General features: G+C 35.3%; 1 protein-coding gene across 4 annotated transcripts in view; it reads right to left on the bottom strand.

Moving 5' to 3' along the window:
* The window catches only part of Epha5 (EPH receptor A5), a 306,726-nt gene that overhangs the window by 12,188 nt on the left and 276,791 nt on the right, over nt 1-17,747 (bottom strand). For all 4 annotated transcript variants that reach the window (XM_033758857.1, XM_033758856.1, XM_033758855.1 and 1 more), the window contains 2 exons: nt 13,632-13,781; nt 2,969-3,162 (listed from right to left, as the gene is read on the bottom strand). In XM_033758857.1, coding sequence (XP_033614748.1) covers nt 2,969-3,162; nt 13,632-13,781 — 344 coding nt within the window. The remainder of the gene's footprint in view (nt 1-2,968; nt 3,163-13,631; nt 13,782-17,747) is intronic.

The following is a 17,747-nucleotide window of genomic DNA, read 5'->3' on the forward strand; positions in this document are numbered from 1 at the left end:
AGAGGGAGAAGAAGGAGAGGGGGAGGAGAAGGAGGAGGAGGAGGAGGATTAATAGAACTGTAACCTAAGGAGATGATCAAGAAAATGGTTAAAAAAAAAACATGTACCTGAGCATCAAAATTAATTTACATGCCTGTGAATAGGAGATCAACTAAATATATTCCCATTATAAGATACACGACATAATTATCTTTTTTTGCACTTGTGTTCTCTGGCCTTTCTCACATTTCCATTTACAGTTCAGACAACCTGCATTTCTACTAAACTAATTCTATAAAAATTTTTCATACTGATGTTAGCAAAAGCATCTACTTTGCCAAAACCTGTGGACATATTTCAATCTCCAAATGACTAACCTCTCAGAAACACATACCTTTCACCTCTCTCCTGAAATCCTATTCCATCTCAACACGTTTTGAGTTACTATTCCCCGTTTTTGGTCACCGTGATATTGTGTGCTCCTGGATTCTCCACAATTTCCATTGCCTTTGCTCCTTTTGCTGACTTGAAAATTGACAGGAAGCCAGGTCTTGGCCCTACATCATTTCTCTTAAACTGTAGCTCCATTCTATGCTGGGATATTTTACCCACCTTTATAGTTTCATTAGCAACTATTTTCTCATTTTTTATCTCCAGATTGGATTACATATGAAACCGTAGATCTAATTTGACCTTCCATATTTCTTACAAGAATGTCTCCTAAACGTGTCCCAAACCACACTCCTTATCCTCCCACACATCTGCTAATGAGGTACTCCCCAGGACACAATGTGGTACAGCAGTTCACCCTGTTCTTATCCCCACTCTCCTCCCGACCTGCATCATGCATGCTATCCTTTCTCCTTCAGATATGTCACACGTGAGTTGACTTCTGTCTCATTCATCATGGTTTTATTCCAAGACTCCTCCATTAGGACTCTCCATAATCACTATACCCTCTTGGTTATCTTCTGTAATCCTACTCTAACTCTTCACCTCAAACCAAAGTTCTTTGTGAGATTATCATTTTGTGCCGTCTTTCTTCCCACAGTATATTGGCTAAATAAAGGCAGATACTTAGGATTATTTCATGCCATATATATTTCATGTATATGCCATATATTATATATACACACATATATATACATATACATATACATATATATATATATATATATATATTTGGCTCTTAGCCTTCAGAATGACATAGAAATAAAGATGAATATTTGTTCAATGAATAAGTGAATATATTGCAGTTATTTGTCTCATTAAACAGCAAGATCCAAAATTGTTAGGGATAGAAATATAGGAGGAAGAAGTTGGGGAGTAGGATTTTGAAATAGAAGTCATAAAAGAGTTGCAATGTTTGGTACTAGCAAGGTCTAGAATATAACCATGGGAAGGTAGAGTTAAAGAACAAATTCAATGGAGTAGAAAACTTCAAGGTACTGACAGAGATTCAAATGCATTTACATGGTTACTAACATCACCAAATCTCATGACATCCGTGGGAAAGGAAAGGGAGTGAATGCACTAGGAACTAACATCTGCTACAGTTAGGATTTGTTCATGAATAATGGAGAGGAAGGGAGGGGTCCAGTTTGAAAGCTAAATGTATTTATATAAAACCTAGCAAGACAAATCCTATATACTATAAGAAAATATGAGCACCTTTTAAGAAAAAAAAACCTGCTGTCAACTTAAAATAATTGTGATGAAATAAATGAATGAAATTTAGAATATTAAGTATTCATTTGATTATTACCTTCCTTTATGCCCTTTGTGACAAAATAACACAATTCAAATGAATAGATGAGAGAAAGGCTGAATATCTCACATTTAAATAAACAATTTAAAAGCAGATATTTAGGGAGCAAGCATAAGGAACAATTGCTACAAAGATCCATTCTCCAACTGCTACTACAGAAAGGCAATGATCCTTGCACAAAGTTTGAAAACTCATTCCTCATTTGTATTTAAAGCAACTCTTATGTCTAGTGAACAAATCTTATGTTAAAATTATAGAACTTTTGTGATTTTATAGAGAAATGGTTTTCATTTAGTTCATGCTAACGGACAGCCAATTCTGTTACCAGCATAACAGTGTATCTGATAAAACAGACAGCTGTTTCATATCTAATGAAAATAACAACCTAGCAAATTTTTAGTTTGAAATCAAATTGATTAATTGTAGAAAGAATAATTTGGTAATTTATCAGTTAAAGACATAAACATACTTTATAAGGATGCCGTAGTATTTAAATGCATCCATGCTGCAATTCAGAAAAGTAGAAAATATAGTCATTTGGTCACGCAAATTTTCTCCATGATATTACTCATTTGTCAGTGTTAAGTCTTGTTCAAACTGCACACTAAATAATTAATGCAACATCTGTGTATGACTGGATAAGAGCGAAAGGGTCCTCACAGCTTCCTATGTCCATAAAATATGAACACTAAAATATTCTCGTATGTACATGACGAACACTAAAATGTTTTAAAGAAATCAAAGCATGATTGTTATTAAATTTTCTGGTTTAAAATATATCAGTACCCATTTGGTCTTTCCCTATAATCTTATAATCCTACTTTCCCACTCAACATTTATACTTGAAAATTCCTAAAAATGCTGTGCATCATTTGAATATTTGTGACTGCTACCTGCTTGTGGTTATGCATTTTTCTGAATCTGGCCCTCAACATTATTAGGTTAATTATAATTGCTTTTTAATATAATCACTTATATTTTCTAAATTATGAGTCAAACTGTACTGTATGCCTAAAATGTACCAATAAACTCAATGAGGAAATAAAATATGTTTGATCTCAAATCAGAAAAAAAAATTATGCAAAACTGACATTCAGATATATGCTGTTGATAAACATTCATAGATGAACTGGTATACAAAATTATCTAATTGCTGAAATACCTGTGGAATCGATCTGAATTAAAGACATTCAGGAAAATTGATCAGGTCTGGCCTCGTACCTGCTCGATGCATTCACCAGTGTCTTCAAGCTACTTGGGCTGCGAATCAGCTTGTCCAGCATGCTGACTATGTCATCAAACTTGGGCCTGCTATTTCGGTCTTTCTGCCAGCAATCCAGCATTAACTGATAGAGAGCAGCGGGACAATCCATGGGGCTTGGCAGTCGGTAGCCTTCCTCTACAGCTTTAATCACCTGCAGAAAGCAAAATAGATCCAGTCCTCCAGTGTCACACAAATAACAGAGAGGGGCCTGAGAAACAACCCGCATCCAACAATTTTATTTTTCACTACTATTTTGCAATAATAAACAGAATCACTGTTTTTTTTTTTTTAATTCACTACTGTTTTCATTTGCTGGAAAATAAAAACAAAGAAACACAATATATAATATGATTAATACTATATAAAGATAGGATTTCTTCACATATTGTAAACAAAATAAATGGATATTATTTTTACCTAAAACCTTTGTGAAGGATGATTTGTAAGATTAATTGACATAAAATATACAGTTCATGTTTTATGTATCATTGCATTCTGGAGTCAAACAGATTAAATTTTCTAGTGATTTCTCTGAAAAGTTAATGGCTTTTTAATGAAAAAATATGTGCAAAGTCACATTTTAAAAGTAACAGAATGGCAATTTTACTTCAAAAAAGACTTGGAGGTGGTAAATGATGAATAAATCAAAGGCTAAATTAGCATAACCATCTCATGTATCATTTAATAATATCAAGGTCTGAGTGTTTATTAGCATCCACTGATTTCTGTCAGGAATTTGGAATGATTGTCTACTAGTACAGGTGGCATGAATGTCATTGATTTTAAACATAACCACATATGTGAGTATCAGTCTAATTGTAAGGTTCGTATTGAAAAATTTGTAATATTTCGGCTGCCATCAAAGTTCCTAAATTCCGAAGAGATTTGTTCATGCAACTGAAAGTAAAAATACAGTTTTTATGCAGTTATCAAAGCTTGAATATTTAAATATTCAAAACTAATATTAAGGGACATAGTTCTCAAAATCCTATGACAAATGTATCTTTAACAAATTTAACTTTCCTATAAAATTAGACTTGGTTAATAGATGGAAAAAGTTATTAGAGCCAGAACTTCACAAAGATGATTTTTATGGACAGGAGAGAAATCACTCTTTCTGTGAGAAAGCAAATAACACCAGAACAAATGCAGGGGAAGATGAAAAGAAGATTAAATGACAAATTTAAGGTGTAGAGGAGGGGAAAACAGAGATCAACCTCAAGCCTATCATATTGAATTGTTGTTTCCATTAGCTTGAGGGGACCGCATTTATAGAGCTAGAAAATAGTGTCAGTTTCGTTTGGGACTTCTTTCATCTCAGATGGCGGGGAGATACCCAGATGGCTGTTGGCAGAAATCTGGCTGGAGCACAAGAGACATTGGTGCTGATAAGATAAATGCGAGGGTCATCAGCGCTTGGTCACAGCTTGAAGTTGGTACACTTTCTATCTCCTCGGGAAAAGCACATAATAGAGGTGTTTTGGGAAGCACCAGTTTCTGAGCAAAGGCAGGGAAATAAAAATTACTCAAGGACTCTGAAATAAATGGTCAAAGAAATAATTGAGTAACTACAGAAAAAAGAGCTCAGTCATCTGTGCTTTAGTTAAATAAAAAATAATGTAAGCAATTAAAGTCTAGACTCAGAAGAAATTATTCTCAACTATAACATATCTAAAGCAATAAATGCTCATATATATTGGAAAACTGAATATTTTTTAAAAATCAATGAGAAATAGATACTAATCAAAACTGACAAAAACAAAAAATGAAAACACTAAATAAATTTTGAGAAAATATTTATTCTCAATGATCAAATAAATACTAAAGAAATAAAAATTACCATTTGCACTCATGTTTATGTAAGTTCATATATTTGATTTGCTCATTATAAGATTTCCCATTGCTGATAGGATACTATTATTTTAACAGCATATATGTGTTAGTATAAATTATGTTAATATGAATAGTTTTCATTCTGACATATTTTCCCTCTTTTGTGAAAATATATTTAAAAGATAATTTAATTTGTAATGTACTATTATCCCAAAGCTGCAATCACATAGTTGTAAATTTTCCTGTGGCAACTTTATTCAAAAAAGAGAAAAAGAAAAAAAAAACTGTATTTCCTTCCTGTGCCACTATAGGTGACTGTAAAAATGAATTCATTTAATCACTAATTCAGTTTTAAACTAATTTAAGAAGTGCTACTTTTTGTAAATGTTTCACATCCTGTAAGTTTGGTCCTCAATGTAACCATAGTGAAAGATGCTGACTATTTACCAGGTGAAACCTAGTGAAAAATGATCGGGCCACAGAAGCATCACCTTTGGAAGGGATCAGATCAGATCTGCAGGTTAATTTTCCTAAGAGCAGGCATGATAAAACAGAGCCAAGCTCATGGGATTGCGCAAGCCATATCCCTTGCCTCCTCTCCACCAGGCCACGACAGGCTGGGCGTCCTGCACTTTCCTGCCTGGTCAGCCAGGGTCTGGACAGAGCCTGTCTTTATAACACGACTGAGAGCAGGCATCTTCTATAACAGCAAAAGGGGCTAAGCGGGCAGTTATTTGATCTTTCAAGTTATTTCCAGACTGTTAAACTTAATCTGTTCTATTTCAGGTAAATTTTTGTTTAGAAATAAAATGCCTGGTTTTTAAGTTAAATTACAACTCGTTCTCTATGCAATTATGTCATTGGAATGATTTAAGTTTGAATTCGGCTTTAGCCTTTATTTATTTACTTACTTGAGAGACAATAAAACAACATTTCACATTAAAATACATTTAGAACTATGATTTTACATTTTACGTAAAATATTCTCAAAAATATTTTTCCATTTTAATCTATTTAATCCTTTTCCATAATGGGGCAAACTGAAGAGTATTAGTAATTTGTGGCTTGTAAAATGCTGCAAATCTCCCCAAATCTATTAAAGTGTTACATAGGTTGGTCATTTAAAAAAATTATGAGCAACACATAATCAAATGAATCATAATCTGAATCAAAATTATCACACTTGTTAATACAGGCAATTGAAATGAACAAAGAAATAACAAAAGAAAACCAGGCAACCAGAAATTCTTAAAACAATCTGATACCAGTTCAGATGTACCATATCTGAAGCATCTGCTTGAAATCAAACATAGAAAAGCTGTTACTGTGAAATATGAAGTTTCACAGAAACAACTGGTTTATGAATATATTTTAGGAAATAACTTCAAAGATAGTTTAAGATATATCAGTTTTATTTTAGGATTTCTTACCTATTTCCAAAAAGTTATTAAAGATATATTGAGTATGCCTTTTGTTTATTCTTAGTACATCAATCTTACATCAATAGAGTCCCACAGATTACACAGATTTAAGAAATCTTCTACTCAAATCCTTTCCCTGTAAAATCACTGAACCTGACCAAGAGTTTTATTTTATTTATTTATTTATTTATTTATTTTTTTTTTTTTGGTACTGGGGATCGAACTTGGGGCTGGACACTTGCAAGGCAGGCAGCAGAAAAGAGTTTTAAAATCTAAGATGACTAGATTTAAGTCCAAAGCTTCCATGTGGTTTGTTGTTGTTGCTATTCAATGGCAAAGTATCAAGAGTTTTATTTTATTTTTTTATTTATTTTTTTTTTTTTTTTGGTACTGGGGATCGAACTTGGGGCTGGACACTTGCAAGGCAGGCAGCAGAAAAGAGTTTTAAAATCTAAGATGACTAGATTTAAGTCCAAAGCTTCCATGTGGTTTGTTGTTGTTGCTATTCAATGGCAAAGTACAAAAAATTTGGGTGGAAGTATTTATATTTCTTTATGTATCTCTTTTCAAAAGAGGTATAAATTACCATGATGATACCAGTTCTGAAAATACATTCAAGGACAGCAATGACATTAGAAGATGCCTAATATCATGTTGGAAAGTAATGTTGATCCCACAAGCTCACTTTAGATATTGCACTGAGGCTAAGAAACAGAATCATATGTTGCTCTAAAATCTTAGTAATTTTCATTATTTGGATGAGAATTAAACTTTTCATACTCCTATCTTTGTTAATTACAACATATGACATACAATATATGATATTGTAAAATATAATATTTGTTACATATGTCATAATATTGTAGGTGCATGTCACATATATACACAAGTATATATCATATGTGTATATAAATCTGTCACATTGGAAATTAAAACAAAGTATAAGATGAATAGAGGCAGATCCTATACAAAGTAAGTTGGTATCTTTTGGAGTCAAATGTTCTTGCTGCCTTATAGGGAAGCTCTAGGCCAGAAGAAGTAGTTAAAAAACAAAAAACAAACAAACAAACAAAAAAACACTGTGTTAAAATTCACAGGGAACAGGAAAGCAGAGAAAACTAATACTTGAAAATGAGCAAAAATTATAACATAAGAATATTGAAAAACCAAATATTTAGATTAGCTTGAAGATATTTTAGAATTTAAATGCTTATTAGAATATATCTATTCATACATTAGTCAATAAAGAAAAAAGAAAACAGACACTATATATAAACACACAATGAAATATTTAATTTTTTTATTCTGAAAAATGCTGACATTTAAAATGTTCACTACTAATAAACAGACTCACTGCAGGATATCACCTTACTTCTTGAGATTGAATCACAGTTCATTATCTGATATTCACCTCAACTTATCTTAATCATTCTACTTTATTTTCATTGTGTGTGTTCCAGTTTGTCTCTATGATGGTAGCAGAAATCCTAAATCAAAAGGAACCTACTGCCTGACAAATAGAAAGATTTCCTCGGTGAGATTCAGAATAGACTATATGAAATGGTAAAAAGTATTTTAGAGTCAGATATCTAACTATAGATATTATTATAGCTACAGATATATGGGATGTATCATTTGAAACTGACAAATCCATGCTTCATCTTTATTCTCTGAGAATTTTTCTTCCAAAGAAATAGCCATTGCTCATGATCTTCAAGTATCATTCATCAGTCATGTGTGGATGAAACAACTCAATAGAAATCAGGGAATATCACACTTAATGTTGTATCTAAATGCCACTGATGATTATGAGGATGTTGTGGAAACAAGAAAGCAGGTATTTTTCACACTGTACACTGTTAAAGGGACACTGAATTAAAAGAAAAAATTATAGAAAGATCTGTAATTATATAAGCATTTACCAAAAAATCCATCTATGTTCTCGAAAACTTGGTCAAAACTGGTAATTAATACCAGTTTTTTCTTAACAATATTAAATCAGCATTACCTTCTGTTTTATTGAATACACTGAAATACATTTATTTAGAAAAGTATCAACACACTCAAATGAATAAAATGAGGAAAATTGTTTTTAAAAAAAGGAATAATAAAAATAAAGAAAGCACTTATGAGAATAATGCTATATGGTCTACAATGACAAAAATTATATTAAGCATTAAATAAATGAAATTAGAAAATAAAGAGGATGAACAGAGTTATTACACAAGATGTAGCTGAAATAGGGAGATGCGAAGAATGCAGGAATTCACCCCAGTCCTTCTCTCCCGGCTGCTCCTATGTCCTTCTGCACTAACCCTAGGCCACCCCTACAAGGGTCCCAGCCCTCTGACTATGAGACTGGGCCAGGGCCTCTTAACAGACTTGCTGATGTCTAAGGTGCGACTGTACTGCTCTTGAATTGTGGCCACTTGACAAATGAAGTCAGGTTTAGGCTACTTTGCTCATCTTGGTGGACGATGGGAGGCTGGCGGAGAACAGCAGAGAGCGTCGCATGTTTCCACTGCCCTAGGAACACGAGCCAACCTAGACAGCATCAGCGGAAGTACTTCCGAGCATTCACCTAGCACTGTGCTCCATTCTGATCTACACTTTCCTCTGTTACAGTTACAATGACATCAGACATGATTATCAATAATGGGACAATCAGCCACACAGTTGGCAAAATCCAATGATTGTAATTGACAGAAGCAGAACTCAAAATATGTCAAGTGTGAGTAGGACTTAGCTAGACGATCAGGGGCTAAATATTTCCCTTGATTGAGATAGATACAGAGAAAGGAGCAGATGTGGAGAAGCACTGAAGGTGTGCCTGGTGGCATACTCCGCGAATCTCTCCTCCTGGAGACTGAGGTAGGAAGATTGCAAGTCTCAGCCCACTCTGGGCTTCTTAGCAACTTAGTGAGATTCCGACTGAAAATTTAAAAGATAAATAAATAAAATAAAATAACTGGGCATATAGTTCAGTATACAGGCCCTGGGTTCAACCCACAGGACTTAAAAAAAAAAAAGTAAAGCAACTTTATACAAATTAAATAGAATGATGAAATGGAAACAACCTTCAAGCTACCTTAGAAGCCCAATTATGTAGTAGCCTGTAGGCTTTATAATCATTTGGCACTTATCAGGAAAAGAGAGAGTAGTAAATAGATCTTGCTCCCAACTAGAACAATTCAAAATAGTAATTGTATATTGACCTCCTGTTTCATACACAATCAGAAGGCTGATGACTAGAAAGGAAAGAGGACCATGATGCCATTGGAGACACTGTAGTGGTCAGATTAAAAAAACAAAAACAAAAACAAAAAACTGGGAGAACAGTTCGAAATTTTTGGTATAACTTTTGAGAGACCTTAATAAAATAATTTTCCTATTGTTTTGTCTTTCTTTTCATACAGTTTTGCTATGCAGTTCAGGCTGGCCTTGAACTTACTATGTAGTTCAGGCTAGCCTTGAACTTATAGTGATCCTCCGGACTCAACCTTCCAAGTGCTGGAATTACAGGTGTGCACCACGGTGCCATTTAACTTTGCTAAGGCTCAACTTCTTCACTGTATGACAAAGGCACAACATCACCTCCCTAAGGGATTACTTAAATATAAAGTAATATATATGAGTGTATAAATGTCTATATAGTTATACCAATGTGCACATACATAATATACTGATATATGTGAAACTATATATACATTGATACATTTATATAAGAGGAATTAAATGATAGCTTTTTTTCTGGTACCAGGGAATGAACTTAAACTCTTCTAACTGAGTTGCATCCTCAGCCATTTATTTATTTAGTTAGTTAGTTAGCTAGTTAGTTAGCTAGATATTTTAAAATTTGAGATGGGCTCTTGCTAAGTCAAGCAAGGGATGACCTTCAATTTGAGCTTGTCTGACCTCAGCCTAGCAGAATTCTGGGATTACAGACACAAGCCACTGCACCCAGCTCTGTAGGGTACTCAGCAACAGTACAGTCCTGCCCCTAAAATCATCCAGCTAAAGACACAGGTGCTATCCTTATGCACACACAAGTGAGCACTCCCCTGCTCAAGCCAAGAGGAACAACTCGGATGACTGCTGTTACTACCAGAGAAGCATGTTAGTCAATGATGGGCAAAAATCTGGCCTTTGACCCTGGCCTCATATCTTAAAGTTTGGAGAAAGCAGACCAGTTGGAAAAGCCTATGATTGCACCTGCAAAAGAGGCCTCACTGTAAAGCATCCAGCACAAATGTGTTTCCCTTGGTAAAGCAGGTGGATGCAAAGAGATGGTAGTGGCTGTAACATGTTAAAGGGGGGCAGTGAGAGGAGCTCTGGAGGCAGCCGCAGAACCTCCTCCTCCTGTCAGGTCCTGCAGGACACTTTCACTAGGGGCCCTGCAAGTCCTCAGAAATGTGCCCAGCTAGAGATATAAGGTACAGATGCAGAGGAAATAAGAAAGTGGAAATACATCCCTTGTTCCTGGGTAGGAAAAACCAACATAGTGAAAATGGCCATACTTCCAACAGTGCTATACAGATTCATTGCAATCCCTATTGAAATCCCAACAGTATATTTCACAGAACTAGAGAAGCAATCTAAAATTCATTTGGAATCAGATGAGACTTAGAATAGCAAAAGCCACTCTAGGCAACAGAGATATGGAAGGGGTATCACAATCCCCAGTTGAAACTATACAACAAAGCTACTGTGATAAAAACAGCATGGTACTGGCAAAGAAACAGACCCAAGGATCAGCAGAAACAACTCCAGACATACTCAGCTATCTCATCTTTGAGAAAGGAGTGAAACACCTAATTGGAGGAAAGATAGCCTCTTTAATAAATGGTGTTGGGAAGACTGGATTCCAACTTGTCAAAAATTAAAACTAGACCTGTATCTTTCACCATGTGCTAAACTAAAATCCAAGTGCATTAAAGATATAAACATTAAAACAGACACACTAAACTAGCTGGAAGATAAATTAGGTAGGACTCTTGAAGATATTGGCATAGGAAAGACTTTATGAAGAAATCCTTAGTAGCACAGGAACTAGCAAAAAGAATCAACAACTGCGATATCATCTTTTAAAAATGTTTCTGCGCTGCCAGAGAAATCACAATCAGAGCTAAGAAATAACCCACAATGTGGGAAAAAAAATTTACAAGCTGTTCCTCAGACAAAGGTGTACAATCTAGAATATATAAAGAACTGAAAATATCAGACCCCCCAAATGTAAACACCTAATTAAAAAATGGTCATCTGAAATGAAGATACATTTCTCAGACAAAGAAGTAAAAGCAGCAGATAAACATATGAAAAAATATTCAACATCACTTGTCATTCGAGAGGTAAAGATGAAAACAACACTGATATTCCACCTCATCCCAGTAAGAATGGTTGCTATCAACAAAATCAACCAATAATAAATTCTGGCGGGGCTGTGGTTGAAAAGGAACCCTTCTTCATTGCTGGTGGGAGTGCAGACTGGTGCATTCACTGTGGAAATCAGTATGGAGATACCTCAAAGAACTAGGATTAGAAGTCCCATTTGACCCAGGCATTCCTCTGCTGGGTATCTTCCCCAAAGAATTAAAAGAATCATACCACAGCGAAATATGCTCACCCATGTTCATAGTGTAGTGGCACAGTTTGTAATAGCTAAAAAAGTGCTTTACTGAAAAGAAAAGCACTGGAACAGTCCAATTGCCCATCAACTGGAGACTAGATTAAGAAGATGTGTTTTTTTTTAAAGATGGAATACTACTCAGCCATAAAGAATGAGAAACTAGAGACATTTATATTAAGTGGACACACATTGAGACCATACTCTTAAATGAAATTAATAAGTCACACATGTGAAAATACCAAAAAGTTTCTCTGGTATGAATAACTAAAAGTGTAAATAAGGATCAAAATCTATAATTGATATTGTGTAATAGGAAGAAAAGAGTAGAGGAAGTGGGAGGGGTAGGGGAAAGGGAAAAGGGGAAAAAAGATATATAAAAATGAAAAACATGGAAACAATGTCTTTCTAAACTGGGAAGGGTGGAGGGGCTGAAGGAAGGGCTGGGGCATGGGGAAAAATAAGAAGCAAGATAAGTCATGTAAAGATATGTACAAAATCCCAATGATGAATATAACTGTATTGTATATTTAAAAATGTACCAATAAATTTGATAAAGATTTTAAAAGGTGCAGATGTCTTTCCAAGAAGTGTCCTCATCCCAATGGTAGAAAAAGGTCTTGCCTTTTTCTTTCTAGCTCTCCATCCTTATCAATTCTACAAAATCCAGATACAGGCTTTGGTAGAGGAGAAGGGGTAAAAATTTGATCATTCATTCCTACTGTACACAGTTTGAGTCCAGCTGATTCTGCAATTGTGGCAAACACTTTGAAATATAGATGTGACTGAATTAAATTCAAACTGAATTTGAATTTGTATATCAAAAAATAAGGGTGAGATATGGGTATGAGTGGGCCATTTCATGAAATTCAGCTAGAGATATGTAGGGTCTGTTTAACAACCCTGGAGGCCTGGCACAGGAGAGAGATGTCATAAAACACAGAGGAAAGAAATACCTGGAGAGAAAAATAAATGTTTCAAAGAAGTACACTATTGAATGAAAATCATTCAATAAAAGAACTAATGAGCTATCCATTGGTAAAGCACTTAAGACAGGACTTAGTACATGCTAGCTACTCTCATAATTGTGGTTGCTTGAAGGAAAAGTATAAATTTCCAATAATCCCAAAGGAAGTTTCATGTACTACCCCTCATATCATAAACACTTGGGATTTGAATAGAACCTTTCATGGTTCTGTTATCATTAAGATTGTATTATGCTAAGAAGGAATTATTTTTCTACTGTGGGATAAATAAATTTGTTTTCCCCCAGCAAATTAAATACACAGTACAACTCTTCTATGTTTTGCAATTTAAAGAAACATAGACTATTCTTTTTCATTGTTGATGAACATCCACTATATATTGTTTCTCCTTTTGATTTGGCCTATTAGATGCCTTTATTGAATGCAAATCATAAAACTTTGTCAAGATTTGTTTCTTGATGGCTTCTTCATCTTTGAGATTGACGCAGACAAAAAGCAGATGAAGCATGGCCGTAATACAGATAAAACTCTCTGGTGAGGGACAGAGGTTGTATGTGCCTATAACACGTGTTCCTTTGTAATAACTCATTTGCAACTTCTGCAAAGGCCAGTTAAGAAGGAAACATCACAGTGTAAGTAAACGTTTCCAGGTTTTCCAAGAAACTGTCACCTTTTGGGATGAAAACAGCCTAAGCATCTGGAAGCACAGAACAAAGCATTTCATTTTCAACTTGAGACAGAACATCTGCGCACTCACATCCTGATTGGTCATCTCCCAGTAGGGCCGCTCTCCGTAGGACACCACTTCCCACATCACAATGCCATAGCTCCACACGTCGCTGGCCGAGGTGAACTTTCGAAAAGCTATGGCTTCTGGGGCCGTCCATCTAATTGGAATTTTGCCTCCCTAAAATTGAAAAAGAATATTTAAAATCCTCACATACTCCCAATGTATCTAGGGATGTGTGCTGTCTCATGAAAAGATCTAGAAAGAGATGTAGCATTTTTAAGTGAATGTGTTTGACAGCGCACAGCCTCTCCCCACATCTCCCAGCCCATAAGCACTTATAGGCTATTAATTGCCTGTCTGGATGGTTTCTAGTTTAAATTCTGTTTGACTCCTGGAACACACACTAGACCTATATCTCAATTACAGTCCTCAGGAGGGCAGCTCTAAATAAGGGAAAGCAGGCAGTCAGGCAAATCTATAAGGTGTACTCCCAGGTTTCCTACCAGAGAGCAGGGCCTTACATGCTTTTTAATATTTTTTAAATGCAGAAATGTAAGTAGAAGACTAGGTTGCTAGATGCAACCCTAAGAAGTTAACAGTTAATAGCAGGCAGAAAATTTGACATGTTAAAATCGCATACATTCCCTCAATATTGCTTTATTTCTTTTAGATTTGATTTTCTCTTCTTTTTGGTAGTACATTTTTCCGTTTGGTTAAACTGCATAACCTACAATATATATATACTTTGTTTAATTCAACTAATTTAAAAATTACTGAACTTGGATTATGGGGGAGAAACTTGCCATTATATTAATTTTTTAAATCCTAAAACACTATTTGTTTGAATCTTTGAGAACCATAATTATTTATCTCTGATCTGCTTAACAGTAAATACAATGGACCAGTAAATACAAGTGAACAGTAAATAAAAGTGATAAACAGTCTGACATATAAACAACTTGACAGGATAGTTTGTTTTATCTTAAGACCAAAGTCTTAAGCTACAACTGCAAATTTTTGTTTTACTTTAATTTACATGGTAGAAAAATTGGTTTGGGATGTTAATTCTTGCTTCACAAAATAGACACTTTATATCTGCCTCTTTCAGGAAGGGTAAAGTATTTATCCTCTCAATTTTTAAAAGCAAGCAAATATAAGCAGACAAATAAATATTTCATCTATATCAGCAACTGTATATTACAGAGACAAAGGGAAACATTCCTGTAAAAAGATGACCACAGGCCTTTCCACTTTTTAGAAAAGCATAATTTACTGTATAAATTGCTGTCCTAAACCAAACTTTCAAGAAATATGAGGAAATTACAGTTTCATGTCATGCTTTAAGTTTGGGGAGGTGGGTGTTGAATTTGTTTGAATTATAAGAAACAATTGGAAGGAAGTTTTGAAGAAGAATTTCATGAAATTTATTTTTGTCAATGAAGTATTCACAGGCAGGGTCATACCATGAGACCTAACTGCAGAGGAAGGTGTGATTGTCTATAATGCAGGAACAAATCCCTCTTAGAAGTGTTGTTGGGAGCCACGCCTTCTCCCACCCTCCCCCCAGCCACTATTGCTCCAGCCCCCGGGAGGTAGCCTGGGCCTCCATTCACTGCTGGAAGGAGAAACACACCTTCTCCCACCCCAGCCAGCATCACTCCAGTGCCAGGAAGGTATCTGCGCGGGCAACTCTGAACCCCCATAACTCCCCTTACACCCCTCCTCCCCCATGCACACTTTCAGGCCTCCTGACTGTGCCAGTCTTTGGACCCACTCTGCAGAGGCAGAGGTGGTCATCAAGGGTATTTTTCTGAATTCTAAACTTTGAACATCTTTAAAGAAAGGGTATGGGAACCCTGTAGTAGAACGGTGTGGAATTCAACCATTCAGAAGGTTGGGGAACTCAATCTGGGTCTTGCAGCCAGAGGTCAGTCAACATCATGGGGTTCAGCCATCAGCTAACTGAGACCAGGGGTCTTGCGTCCTAGCTCTATCTGAGTCATTAAATGGTAAATACAATATATTGAAATATTGTTCACTGCAGACATGTTCTGGACTGCTTCTTGATTTCAATTTAATTCAGATAATTTAAGGGTGATAGACTAGTGACAACCACAGGTGAGCAGTTTCCAAGTTGTGCTTGATCTTAATGTGTTGCTGATTATATCAGTTGGGATAAAGTATTGCGATTGATTTGATGAGCTGTTTCCTCTGAAGTTATGAAGATGAGAATGTCTGTGGGTTGTTAGAGACACAGAAGCTAGCACACAATTATATCAGGAAGATCTGGGTGATAACCCAGAAATTAAACCAAGGACAGTCCAACAACAAAAATAAAAGTAAGAAAACACTTAAGCAAGACATAAAGACAGACTTCCAGTTCACCAATGGCAAAGAGTAGGGCAAATGAGGATGAAAAGGCCAATAGTGAAACACCAGGACACCCTGAACTCATAGCACAGGAAGTAACAAAACAGATCAAGCAGGCTCTAGAAAAATTCAAAACAGAAATAATTTCCCAGATAACCATAGAGATAGTGAACAAAATGGAAGTCGTGATTCAAGAATCTACAGCAGAAACTGACAGAAAAATAGATGAGCTCAGGATCATGATAGAAGCCATGAAGGCCCAGCATAAGAAAGAAATGAAAAAAATAAACACCCAACATAGGAAAGAAATGGAATCCATAAAACAGATTCAAACAGATATCCAGGAGATTAAAAACTCCATTGAAAGTGTATGCAACAGAATAAAAGAATGTGAAGATAGACTCTCAGATATAGAAGATAAGATTGCAGTCAGTGACCATGAAAAGAGAAGTCTCTTAAAAACAGTAAGGGATCATGACAAATCGATCCAACAACCAGATGATGCAAAGAAGAATAACATAAGACTGATAGGAATACATGAAGTAGCAGGAGAAAATACAAATGACTTAAAAAAGCTGTTTTCAGAATTAATGACAGAAAACTTCCCAAACAGAGGGGAAGAATTTGACATTCAGATAACTGAGGTATATATGACCCCAACTAGCTACAGTCAAAAAAAATCTACACCTAGACATATAATAATCAAGATCCCAGAAACCCAAGAGAAGAACAAAATACTACAAGCAGTAAGAGAAAAGAAACAAATTACATGCAAACGAAAGCCCATCAGAATCACAGCAGACTTTTCAACACAAACCCTTGGGGCAAGGAGAGCCTGGAATGAGATATTTCAAGTACTAAAAGAGAACAACCTCCAACCTAGACTGATGTATCCTGCAAAACTCTCTTTCAAAATGGATGGGGAAATAAGACACTTCCACGACAAAGAACACCTGAGAAACTACATGAATACCAAACCAGAAGTACAAGCAATTCTAAACAAGATCCTAGAAAAAGACAATGAAGGCAACACCACCATGAGGCCCAACAGAGCAAATCAGATAGGCAAGGCAAGAAATTAAAATGAGAAGGTGAAAAAGTAAAAAGAGTCAACAAGAGACCAATAACACGTCAATAATAAGTCAGTACATATCAGTTATAACTATCAATGTCAATGGCCTCAACTCACCAATCAAGAGAAACAGAATGGCAAAAAGGAATAAGAAGCAAAATCCAACAATATGTTGTATACAAGAAACACACCTAGTGCAAAAAGAAGCCCATAAACTGAAAGTGAAACAATAGAAAACAATTCTCCATGTGACAGAAGCCCAGAAAAAAACAGGGGTAGGAATCTTATTTCCCGACAAAGCAAATTTCAAACCAAAACTTATTTTAGTATTATTGATGTAGGATGGTACTGTATCATACCTCTGTGAATGTAAAATGTCTTGCACCTGCTTTATGATACATAGTAGTGACCATGCTTTATCAGAGCTATATTTAATGATATTACTCTAGAATATTCTCTTTCCACATGATGATTAAGATGCTAATAAAAAAAATGGTGCCAGGTACCACAACAGCAACAGAACTTTGCTGTTTTCTGGATATTATTCTTTTCTTTGTTTTTTTGTTTTGTTTTGTTGTTTGGGGCTTTTTTTTGTTTTTTTTTAATGGAATGTGCTGAATGTCTATAATTTTGTTTAGATGACTGCAGAACTTGGAAAAGCTGTCGCTACTATCGATGCATAACATGCTGCTATTATTAGT

Source organism: Fukomys damarensis, unplaced genomic scaffold (assembly GCF_012274545.1).
Source record: "Fukomys damarensis isolate Sample0158 unplaced genomic scaffold, DMR_v1.0_HiC HiC_scaffold_35, whole genome shotgun sequence".
Classification (NCBI taxonomy): domain Eukaryota; kingdom Metazoa; phylum Chordata; class Mammalia; order Rodentia; family Bathyergidae; genus Fukomys; species Fukomys damarensis.